Below are 13,110 nucleotides of genomic sequence, written 5' to 3'. Positions count from 1 at the left end.
CAGATGAATGGATTAAAAAACTTTGGCACATCTACACAATGAAATACTATGCAGCTGTAAAAAGGAAGGAACTCCTTCCATTTGCAACAGCATGGATGGAGCTGGAGAGCATTATGCTAAGTGAAATAAGTCAGTCAGAGAAACATAAATATCACATGCTCTCATTCATTTGTGGATTATAATGAACAACGTAAACTGATGAACAAAAACAGATGTACAGACAGAGAAGCATCGATCAGATGCTCAAAACTCAGAGGGAAAGCAGGGGAGGGTGGGGTGAGGGGGAAAGATCAACCAAAGGACTTGTATGCATGCATATAAGCATAAGCGATGGATGTGGATAACAGGGGGTGAGGGTGAGGGCAGGGTTTGGGGGATGAGGGGACATTGGGGGGATAAGGACACATTTGTAATATCTTATTCAATAAAGAGGGGAAAAAACAACAGCTGGAGATTCCATCTAAATTGGACAACTGGCCGAATAAAAGCAAGGCACCACTGGACTGAAAAAAAAAGAAAGAAAGAAAGAAATGCAGAAGTAACCTGGATCACTTCCAGAGCTTTCTCTAGTGAGAGCATATCTAGATCACACAGAACCAGAGAAAGTAAGATCCAGATAGCACTTAAAAAAGCAACTCTTCTAATACCCTCATTTTAGAGTTGGGGAACAAGGCCCACGAGGGAGAAGATTCACCTGATGTTACCCAGTGACGAAGCTGAGACCTGAAGAGGGACTTCCAATTCTGAGTCTGATGTTCCTTCTGATAAACCATATTTCTGCTCACAGCTTTTGGTTTAGAGGTAACACATCCTGGGCTAAAATACTCTCTTCTGGCCCGTATAGAAACAACTTTCTCTACCCTTCTTTTGCTCTAGTTAAACCTTTCTTTTGCAACATCATGGATGGACCTAGAGGGTAGTATGACAAGTGAAATAAGTCAGTCACAGAAAGACAAATACCACATTTCACTTATTTGTGGAAATCTAAAGAACAAAATAAATGAACAAACAAAACAGAAACAGATTTGTAAATATAGAGAACAGACTGATGGTTGCCAAAAGGAGAGAGAGTTAGAGGATTGGGTGAAAAAAAGTGAAGGCATTGAGAACTAAAGATTGGTGGTTACAAAAATTGTCATGGGGATGTAAAATACAGCGTAGGAAATATAGTGAACAATATTGTGATAACTATGTATGGTGCAAGTTGGGAACTAGAAATATCTGGGGAATGCCTTGTAAAGTAAATGATTATCTAACCACTGTGCTGTACACCTGAAACTAAGATAAAATAATATTGAATGTAAACTATAGTTTAAAATATTAAAAATTTTAAAAGACTTCCTTTGATACCTATGATTTCAAGGTAGGACAAAGAGATATTTCCCACTTAAACTCTTAACTTTAGCACCAAGTATAATTAAGAAGTACATAACTGGCAGATTGCCAACAAAAGCTTTGCATGGGTTGGCTGGATAAACAACTCAATAAAAAAAAATGGGCAAAGGACCTAAATAGACACTTTTCAAAAGTGGACATACAGAAGTCCAAGAGGCATATGAAAAAATGTTCAAAGTCACTAATTATCCAAGAGATGCAAATCAAAACCACTATGAGGTACCATCTCACACATGTCAGAATGGCTATCATCAACAAATCAACAAACAAGAAATGCTGAATTTTTAAAAATACCCATGAACAAATAGCGGAGAAAGGGGAACTCTCATACACTGCTGGTGGGAATGCAGACTGGTGCAGCCTTTGTGGAAAACAGTGTGGTGTTTCCTCAAAAAATTAAAAATGGAACTCCCATTTGACCCAGTAATCCCACTTCTAGGAATATATTCCAAGAAAACAGAAACACCAATCAGAAAGGCTATATGCACCCCTATGATCATAGCAGTGCAATTTACAATAGCTAAGATTTGGAAACAGCCTAAGTGCCCATCAGAAGAGGAGTGGACTAAAAAACAGTGCCACATCTACACAATGGAATGCTACACTGCTGTAAAAAAGAAAGAACTCTTACCATTTACAACAGCATGAATGGACCTTGAGAGCATTATGCTAAGCAAAATATGCCAGTCAGAGAAGGATAAGTATCACATGATCTCACTCATTTGTGGATTATAATGAACAACATAAACTAAATCTAGAGACATAGAACCATGGAACAGACTGTCAAACATTAGAGGGAAGGCAGGGGAATGTGGACTGGGGGATGGATGTGGGGGGTAAGAGATCAACCAAAGAACTTGTATGCATATAAGCATAACCAATGGACACAGACAATTGGGCAAGGAGGGTGGTGAAGGCCGGGTTGGTGGGCAGGAGCAGGCTGGGAGAGGACAATGGGGTGGAGAAGGACATATGTTATACTTTCAATAATAAAGACTTTTTAAAAAATACCCATGAACAAATAGAAAAGAGAGACAGAGAGAGAGAGAGAGAGAGAGAGAGAGAGAGAGAGAGAGAGAGAAAGAGAGAGAGACTGAGCAGCCCCAAAGAATCAGTTTCTCACAAACAAAATTTAGGAAACCAGTCAAGGTGCTCTTTCCAACATCTTCAACTGTCACAGGTAGGGCCCAGGGAGTTGTTGTTTCTTCATGGAAGTGAACTCTATTTCACCCTAAGTGCCACCACAAGCACTATTATAGCTGAACCTACCTCACAAATGTCTTTGAGGTGCTTGATATAATGACGCTCAGTGCTCATGATTTCATTGATGACATTGGCCCGCATCTGATCTCGGTTCTGTAGTGGCCGGCCCAGACAGAGACAGTCTGAGTTGGGGTCCAGGTGCCCATTCTGAACGTCACTGGGCCCTTCCTCTACCCCATCCTCCTGGTTCACCCAGAGCTGTGGAAGAAGGCAGAGAAAGAAAGGATTAACTTCCCTCTTTGAGAAGTTTTCAAACAAGTATAAAAAAGGATAAACTAAATTCTTCAGGTATTCAGAGAACCTTCAGAGGCCCCTGTAAACTGCATGCCAGGTCTGGCTCCAGGGTGACTTGTTGACCCTTGGAATGAGACTAATTTTCTCTTGGCCTCTGGTGACCTATCATCTGTAAAATGAAAGATGGGGAAATCATCTTCAGAGACTTCTTAGCTAAAATGATTTCAGAGGAGAGAAGAGCAATGACAATCAGAAGACATAGTGGGGCATATTAGGGAGAATAGTTGCATCAAAATAAAAAAGGATTAAGCTATACATATGAGGTGCCATGGCTGGATTATTGTTAAACACTTATGAGTATGGAAATCAAAGTTAGAAACTAGAGTGGGCATATCCAAATCAGGGCCTTCGGTGTTGATTTTCCTCAAAGCCTGCACATATAAATCATTAAAATTTGACTGTGAAATTCTTGGGATATGCAAATATCTGTACTTCCTCAAGGTTGGAATGGAGATGTCATAATGTCCTTGTACCACATAATAGCAACAGCTGTTTATTGAGCACTTACTATATACCAGCCCCTCTGTTGAGAGTTTTCAGTGAACTGTATTATTCAGTTCTGCTAGACAGGTACCATTATTATCACCATTTCACAGAAGAGGAAACTGAGCCTTAAAAAGTTAGGGATTTCATCCCAAGTCACAAAGTTAGGAAGCAGAAGAGCTGGGATAGAAGCCAGGCAGTTTGGCTCCAGAGTTTTTGGTCTAAACTACTGTGCTAGCTCCTTTTACCTCTATCTCTAAGAGAGACGGAAAAGGAGTAGAGAAGGGATTGAGACAAGGTGAGCTTAGAAATATAAGACTCATCAAAATTGGATACAATTGGTAGAGGTTCAGACAATCCATTCCAAATCATGAAGCAAAGGAATGCAGAAAAAAACTGTTGGGGAGGCTTAATAAGGTATTTCTTGATCTTGGATTAATTAACTCATGGAAATGGCTCATTTCACCCTACTCCTAGGAAGAAAGAAAACTAGGGGGCATGGAAAAAAGGAAGGGTGGTACCCTAAGACGAGTGGCAAGATCTGCTAGGATAATTAGCCAAAGAGCTTGTCAGGTGTCTCTACAAATTTATTCAACTATTCATCTTTCCCTCCCATATCCCACCCCTGGTTTTTCTACATTCCTGCCTCAAGAAGCTAAGATAAAGCAATTTGAATGCATCCCTATTTCTGACAACAAAAAATGTATGTTGGTGGGTGGATTTAGGGGTACAGAAGCTTTGAGATGAAGCCAGAGGGACAGTAGTTCCTTCCCACCTCTGTGTATTCTCCTCTCCCTTTGCCTCACAGAGCTTGGAGAGCATGGTTACCACCCACTGAACCTAGAAATGTCACCAGCATATAGTCTACTTATTTACCACAGTGGTTGGTATATAGTAAGAGCTCAATCCATTTTAATGCATTTTGCATACACAGCCAAATGTGCAAAAATGTGTGTCTACCCAGAACCTATCACCCTCTGCAAATGATGTATTTAAAATCTTTCTACATCTTACAAAGGTCAGCTTTGTGTCTTTGATGTGCTAATAGCTGTCCCTTGATACAATAAATAGGCAGTGATGAAGGATGACTAATTAAGGAACAGATCTGTTTTTAAAAAAGTGATTCTAAGGCCTTGAAACAAACACATCATAAACCTGTCTATCTTTACCAATAAAAACATCATTTTCTAATAATCTATTAGCTTTTCCAGCTTCTCATAAAGCAAGCTAATCCCTGCTATGAAAAGAATACAATAGGCAGGCCTTCAAGAGATAAAAAACCTTTCTTTTCTTCTCAGGAGTAAGACAGTCAAATCAAAACAAAATGTTGGCTTTCAGATGGCTGAAATGAGATGACTCTTTGAAACAACTCGAGTGGGAAGGAGCACAGAATATCGGTGGGAGTGGGTGGGTTGGAAAGTCAGGTCAAGACAGAACCAAATTTAGGTTCAAGTAATACTTCAGATAACAATGAAAGGGCAAGAAGGCAACTACAACTAGGTGGATGCAGATTTCTTGCACAAAATTTGGTGGAGGAGCCCCTTCTGGCAAGAACTAAAGGCATGGATGGCAGGACTCTTCATAAGGAGCTTCTGAGAAGACAAGACCTTTATCTATTATACTGAAGCAACCCCATAAGCCCACTACTTAGGGAAAGATGCTACCTTAATCCAAAAGAATGACTAGTAGATTCATTCATTCATTAAATCTATGTTCAATGCTTAATATATACCAGATAATGGAGATAAAGCAGTAACAAAAGAGACAAAAATCTCTGCCCACTGTGTAGCTGACATTTGAGGGGAAATTATTTTAATTTGCAAAAAGGTAGCATGTAAGGCCTGATTACTGTGCCCCTAAGCCCAGGGTCCCACAAAAAAATCCCCTGGGCCTGAGACAATGACGTTTTGGTAGAAAACTCTCAATCCCTTGCTGTTGAGAGTTTCCCTGTTCTGTGTGATGAAGGTCTTGTCTGCTTGTATGTCAAAGTACATTGACACAGATCAGCACAAGACTTCATCTTCCGTGGGTACAATTATCAACTCTCTCACCAACACACTATGCAAGCTAATGTATACCTGTGTACTTTTTCAAAAATGTTATACATTAACACTGCAATTGGCACACATGGGCTCCTCGGTGACAAGAAAGAAGACAGACAATGCTCAGAGCCTGGCAAGATGGAAGGCTTTCCTGGAAGCCCTCTCAGAGTACCTGAAGATTATTTTCTGCAGCCTTCATTGTGCTCTAACAAGGCTTGGTTAGTGCAATTCAACTTAATAAATGCCTATTTTGGACCTAGTTTGTGCTTAACCAATAACTATGAGAAACAAGGGAATGAGCAAGAGAACTAACTACTCCCGTCTCCCTTAGTTTCAGGGAGTACTTTTCAAAACATAGAAGATCTCTGGTCATCATCTCTTACTTTTCCATTCTTACTGTCATGGCCCCCATTCCCTAAGTGATTTCCGTGGGTGATTCCCAGCTCCAATCCTTCCCCCACACCAATTTCTTTGATTATCACTTTGATTGGCTACTCTCACACCTCCATATACTTATTAGCTGCCCATTGCCAAATCCAAATCTCTTACCATGGAATTCAAATATTACCATAATCCGGCTTCAATCTGCATTTCCTTTCTCACCTTCAACTGTGCCTTTTAGGAATTCTGGGCTCCTTCCAAACTGGTCTACTGTCTATTCTCAAATACTCCAAACTATGGTCCTTAATCCCATGCTCAAACATGGAAATAATATAGTCCACATGCTTTCAAAGACTTAAATAATTATTAACCAATATCACAACTTCCTGATGAAGAAACTGAAGTTGATAAAGGAGAAATAACAGGCGGAGAGCTAGCAGCATGCCCAGATCCCAATTTTGATAAGGCTTTGTATTTTGTATGTATCTTCAATTTCTCCTTTTTTTCCCTCTTTTGTTTTTTTTTAAATTACACAGTAGATTCAGGATTACATTTGCTTCTTAAAAAAGTTAAAATGTAATAGAGAGATCTCAAATTATCAAAATCAAGAATAAAAGAGGAAATATTACTACTAATCTAAAATAAATAAAAGGGATTAAAGGGGACATTATAAACAAGTATATGCCAATAAATTAGATAACCTGATGAAATGGAAAAAATTCTAGAATGACAGAAACTGACTGAGGAAGAAAAGGAAAATTTGGATAAAAAGATCAGACTATTATTCAAAAACTTCCCATCTGGATCAGACCAGATGGCATCACTAATGAATTCTACCAAATATTTAAAGAATAATTAACATCAATTAAAAAACACCTAAGAAACTAGGCATAGTACAGAACTGTTGAAAACTGATGATGGCAATTTGTGAAAAACCCATAGTTAACAGCACACTTAATGGTGAAAGACTGAATGCTTTCATCCTATGATCATGAACAAACATCACTTCCATGCAACATTTGTACTAAAGGTACTGGACAGAAATATTGGAGGGAAAAACACATTTAGATTAGAAAGAAAAACTAAAGCCATTCACATATGACATAATAGTATATATAAAATTAAGAAATCCACACATAAAAAACCCTGTTATAACAAATAAACAAGTTCAGCAATGTTGCAGGATACAAGAACAACATAAAAAGTCAATTGTAACCCTAACTGGTTTGGCTCAGTGAGTAGAGCATGGGCCAGCGGACTGAAGGGTCCCGGGTTTGATTCCAGTCAAGGGCATGTACCTTGGTTGCGGGCACATCCCCAGTGGGGGGTGTGCAGGAGGCAGCTGATCAATGTTTCTCTCTCATGGATGTTTCTAACTCTCTATCCCTCTCCCTTCCTCTCTGTAAGAAATTAATAAAATATATTTTTAAAAAGTCAATTGTATTTTTACACAAAATAAGTCTTTAAAAATTCAAGAGAATTGAAATTATATCAAGCATCTTCTTGGATCACAATGGCATAAAACTAGAAATCAACAACAATAAAAAAAAAACCTCTAAAACATACAAACACATGGAAGCTAAATAGTATGTTATAAAATAACAAATAGGTTACCAATGAGATCATGGAAGAAATTAAAAAATTCATGAAACCAAATACACAAAAACCCCAAATCTATGACACAATGTGAAGGCAGTCCTGAGATGGAAGTTCATAGCATTACAGACCTACCACAAGAAACAAGAAAAACATCAAGTAAATAATCAAACCCTACACCTAAAATAATTCGAGAAAGAACAACAAGCAAAGGGCGAGTAAGTAGAAGGAAGGAAATAATAAAGATCAGAGCCGAAATATGACAAAGAAACTAAAAAGGAATACAAAAGATCAATGAAACCAAGAGCTGGTTCTTTGAAAAGATAAACAATATTGATGAAGCTTTAACCCGACTCATCAAGAAACAGAGAGGAATCAAACAAATAAAATCAGAAATGAAAGAGGCAAGGAAACAACTGACATCACAGCAATACAAAGGATTGTAAGAAATTTGCCAACAAATTGGTCAACCTGAGCAAAATAGACAAATTACTAGAAACATATAATCTTCCAAAACTTAATCAAGAAAAATGAGAAAACCTGAATGAACTGATAACAATTAATGAAATTGAAACAGTAATTTTAGAACTCCCAGCAAATAAAAGTGCTGTACTGGATGGCAACACAGGCATATTTTTCCAAATATTCAAGGAAGAACTAACACCTATCTTCCTAAAGCTATTCCAAAAAAAAAAAATTCAAAAGGAAGGAAGACTTCCATGCTCTTTTAATGAGGCCAGCATTATTGTAATTCCCAAACCAGAAAGACACTACAAAGAAAGTAAATTATAGGCTATTATCCCTGATGAACATAGATGCTAAAATCCTCAACAAAATATTAGCAAATTTGATCCAGCAATAAATTAAAATGATCATACACCATGACTAAGTGGGATTTATTCTTGGAATGGAAGGTTGATACAATATTTGCAAATTACTAAATTTGATACATCATATAAACAAAATGGAGGATAAAAACCACATGATCATATCAATAAATGCAGAAAAAGGATTAGACAAAATCCAACACCCATTATTGATTAAAAAAAAACTCTCAGAAAAACGGAATAGAGTAATCATACCTAAACATAAAAAAACTATCTAAGACAAACTTACAGCCAACATCTTACACAATGGGTAAAAACTAAAAGTGTTTCACTTAAGATCAGGAACAAGACAGAGATGTCCACTTTCACCATTCTTATTCAACATAGTACTGGAAGTCCTAGCCACAGCGATCAGAAAAGAAGAAGAAATAAAAGGCATCCAAATTAGAAAGAAGGAAGTAAATCTGTCATTATTTGCAAATGGCATGATACTGTACATAGAAAACCCTACAGAATCCACCAAAATATACTAGATACAAAACTAATATCCAGAAGTCAAGGGCATTTTTATACACCAATAAGGAACTCTCAGAAAGAGAAATAAAAACAAACAAACAAACAAACAAAATCCCATTAACCATTCACCAAAAAAAATAATTAAGGTGCCTAGGAATAAACTTAACCAAGGATATAAAAGACCTGTAAATGGAAAACTATAGGACATTGAAAAAAGTAATAGAATAAGATACAAACAAGTGGAATCATATGCAGTGTTCATGGATTGGAAGAATTAGCATCATTCAAATGTCCATACAACCCAAAGTAATAGATAGATTCTATGCAATCCCTATTAAAAATACCAACAGCATATGTCACAGTTCTATAACAAATATTCCAAAAATTTGTATGGAACCAAAAAAGACCCTGAATAGCCTCAGTAATATTAAGAAGAACAAAGTTGGAGGGGTCAAAATACCAGATATAGAACTATTACTACAAAGTCAGTGTAATCATAATAGCCTGGTATTGACACAAGAACAGGTACATAGATCAATGGGACAGAAGAGAGACCCCAGAAATAGACCCATGCCATTATGGTCAATTAATATTTGACATAGGAGGCAAGAGCATACAATGGAGTCAAGAAAGTCTCTTCAATAAATGGCTTTGGGAAAATTGGACAGGTACACAGAAACAATTAAACAAGACCACCAACTTACACCATACACAGGAATAAACTCAAATGGATAAAATACTTAAATGTAAGTTTTTAAACCATAAAAATCTTAGAAGAAAACATAGGCAGTAAAATTTCAGCCATGTCATGTAGCAGTATTTTCACCAATATATCTCCTAGGTCAGTGGTCGGCAAACTGTGGCTCACGAGCCACATGCGGCTCTTTGGCCCCTTGAGTGTGGTTCTTCCACAAAAACCACGTGTGGGGGCGCATGTACAGTGCGATTAAAACTTCGTGGCCCATGCGCAGAAGTCGGTATTTTGTGGAAGAGCCACACTCAAGGGGCCAAAGAGCTGCATGTGGCTCGCGAGCCGCAGTTTGCCAAGCCGCATTTTGCCGACCACTGTCCTAGGTCAAGGGAAACAAATGAAAAATAACCAAATGAGACTACATCAAACTAGAAAGCTTATGCACAGAAAATTAGCCAACCTTAGAAAAATGGACAATTTGTATATCTGCTAGATACATACAATTTTCCAAAACTCAAATCAGGAAAAATTTCAGACATGAAATTTAAGCAGTAATTTAAAAATCTTAGAAGAAAACATAGGCAGTAAAATTTCAGCCATGTCATGTAGCAGTATTTTCACCAATATATCTCCTAGGTCAGTGGTCGGCAAACTGTGGCTCACGAGCCACATGCGGCTCTTTGGCCCCTTGAGTGTGGTTCTTCCACAAAAACCACGTGTGGGGGCGCATGTACAGTGCGATTAAAACTTCGTGGCCCATGCGCAGAAGTCGGTATTTTGTGGAAGAGCCACACTCAAGGGGCCAAAGAGCTGCATGTGGCTCGCGAGCCGCAGTTTGCCAAGCCGCATTTTGCCGACCACTGTCCTAGGTCAAGGGAAACAAATGAAAAATAACCAAATGAGACTACATCAAACTAGAAAGCTTATGCACAGAAAATTAGCCAACCTTAGAAAAATGGACAATTTGTATATCTGCTAGATACATACAATTTTCCAAAACTCAAATCAGGAAAAATTTCAGACATGAAATTTAAGCAGTAATTTGAAACCATCAACAAAATGAAAAGGGAACCCACTGAATGGGAGAACATATTTGCCAGTGATACATTGGATAAGGTGTTGATTTCCAATACATGTGATGAACTTATACAACTCAACATCAGGAAGACACACAACACAATTAAACAATGGGTAAGGAACCTGAATACACACTTCCCCAAGGGAGACATACAGATGATCAATAGACACATGAAAAAATGCTCAACATCACCTATCATCACAGAGATGCAAATTAAAACTACATTGAGGTATCACCTCACACCTGCCAAAATTGTTAATATCAATAAATCAACAAGCAACAAGTGCTGGCAAGGATTTGGAAAAAAGGGAACTGTAACAGAACTCTAGTTCACTGTTGGTGAGAATGTAGACTGGTGATGCCACTGTGGAAAACAGTATGGAGTTTCCATAAAAAAATAAAAATGGATCTCCCAGTTGACCCAGCAATCCCACTTCTGGGAATATATCCTAAGAATCCTGAAAAGTCAATCACATATTATATGTTTATAGCAATGTTATTTATAATAGCTAAGCTCTGGTTAAAACACACATGTCCATCAGTAGATGAATGGATAAAAACAGTTGTGGTACATCTACACAATGGGATATTATACTGCTATAAAAGAGAACAAACTCTTACTGCTTGCAACAGCATGAATGAATATGCTAAGTGACTTAAGCCAGTCAGAGAAAGACAAATACCACATGACCTCACTTATATGTGGAATCTAATGAACAAAATAAGCTGACAAACAAAATTGGACCAGAGGCATAGATACATGGATCAGACTGACACTGTCAGAGAGGAAGATCGTGGAAGGACTGAAAAAGATTAATTAAAGAACATATATGCATATCCCATGGACAAAGACAATAATGTGGTGAAGTCCTAGGTTGGAGTGGAGGGGCTGGGTGGAGGGGGGCAAGTGGGGAAATGAGGGACATGTATACTGTCAACAATAAAATAAAATAAAAAAATTAAAATCCTTTGCAAATTATTTTGGAATTTGAGTCTGTCAGATTTATAATCACCATGTAAACAGAATAATACAGAAATAAATAAAAGGTCACTTATATTTCTAGACACTACTAATGAATAATAAGAAAATGAAATTAAGAAAACAATCCCATTGTAGTTTTGATTTGCATCTCCCTAATAGCTAGTGAAGTTTAGCATCGTCTCATATATCTGTTGGCCATTTGTATGTTTTCTTGGTAGAAGTGTCTGTTCAGGTCCTCTGCCCATTTTTTAAATTGGATTGTTTGTTTGGTATTGAGTTGCATGAATACTTTATATATATTTTATATATATGAACCCCTTGTTGAAATTGTTATTTGCAAATATCTCCTCCCATTCAGTTGCCTTTTTGTTTTGTTGATGGTTACTTTTGCTGTGCAGAAGCTTTTTAGCTTTATATACCCCAAGTAGATTTAATTAATTTTAAAAAGAAAGCAATCTCATTGTAACAGCATCAGGAAGAACAATGTACTTAGAAATGCATGTAATGAAAGACATGCAAGACTTGTCTGCAGAGGGATTGTCAAGGGCGGGGGGAAAGGAAGGACACATATGTAATACCCTTTGTAATACTTTTAGCAAAAAAAACCAAATAAATAAAAAGAAATACATAGGGCTTATGGGAATCCAAATTTGCCTTTTTAGTGCATATAAAAGAAAAAAGTCTTTCATGGACATGTATTTCAAATTTTTTTGTATATATAAAGGTATTTTCCATATTATATAAAATATACAGAATCAGGAGATATTCCAAAAAGATACACAGAGCCAACCTTGTAAAGTATAAGAACGAACTGAGGTTTCAACTAGTTTTTCAGATAAGCTAGATAATAACTCCAGCCCAGCCTGTGTGGATCAGTGGTTGAGCTTTGACCTATGAACCAGGAGGTCACGGTTCAATTCCTGGACAGGGCACATGCCCGGGTTGTGGGTGTGCAGGAGGAAGTCAATTGATGTTTCTCTCTAGTAGATGTTTCTATTTCTCCATCTTCCTTCCTCTCTCTAAAATTAATAAAAAATATATTAAAAGAAAAAAAAAAGACTTGTCTGCAGAACATTTTTGAAAGAAAGTAAATAAGACTTAACTAAATAGAAATATATTTCATGTTCATGGACTTGAAGATTTCATATTTTAAGACTGTATATAATACCTATCAAAATGATCAGCTTGTTTCTTCAGAAACTAATAAGCTGATTATAAATTTAATATGAAAATTTGAGAGAGTTAGAATAACCCAAACGATTTGAAAAAGAACAAAGTTGGAGAACTCACATTTTCTGATTTCAAAACTTACTACAAACCTTAATAACCAAAAAAGTATAGTACTGGCACAAGAATGAACATAAAATTCGGTGGAATAGATAAGAGTCCAGAAATATTTCCTACATTTATGCCTAGTTGATAAATTTCAAATGTGTGAAGACAATTCAAGGGGAAGAGTATAGTTTTTTCAAAAAATGGTACTGGGACAACTCTACATCCACATGCAAAAGAATGAACTTGGACCCCTACCTCACACCATATATATATATATATATATATAT

At 37.1% G+C, this 13,110-nt stretch overlaps 1 protein-coding gene across 7 annotated transcripts in view; it reads right to left on the bottom strand.

The window, feature by feature from the left end:
• The window catches only part of ARHGEF9 (Cdc42 guanine nucleotide exchange factor (GEF) 9), a 204,287-nt gene that overhangs the window by 102,735 nt on the left and 88,442 nt on the right, over positions 1-13,110 (bottom strand). For all 7 annotated transcript variants that reach the window (XM_005882609.2, XM_005882611.2, XM_014530266.1 and 4 more), the window contains one exon: positions 2,665-2,856. In XM_005882609.2, the coding sequence (XP_005882671.1) occupies positions 2,665-2,856 (192 nt within the window). The remainder of the gene's footprint in view (positions 1-2,664; positions 2,857-13,110) is intronic.

Source organism: Myotis brandtii, unplaced genomic scaffold (genome assembly GCF_000412655.1).
Source record: "Myotis brandtii unplaced genomic scaffold, ASM41265v1 scaffold73, whole genome shotgun sequence".
In the NCBI taxonomy this organism is placed as follows: Eukaryota; Metazoa; Chordata; class Mammalia; order Chiroptera; family Vespertilionidae; genus Myotis; species Myotis brandtii.
The sequence above is the reverse complement of the archived record's forward strand: the minus strand, read 5'-3'. Positions and strand labels throughout refer to the sequence as shown.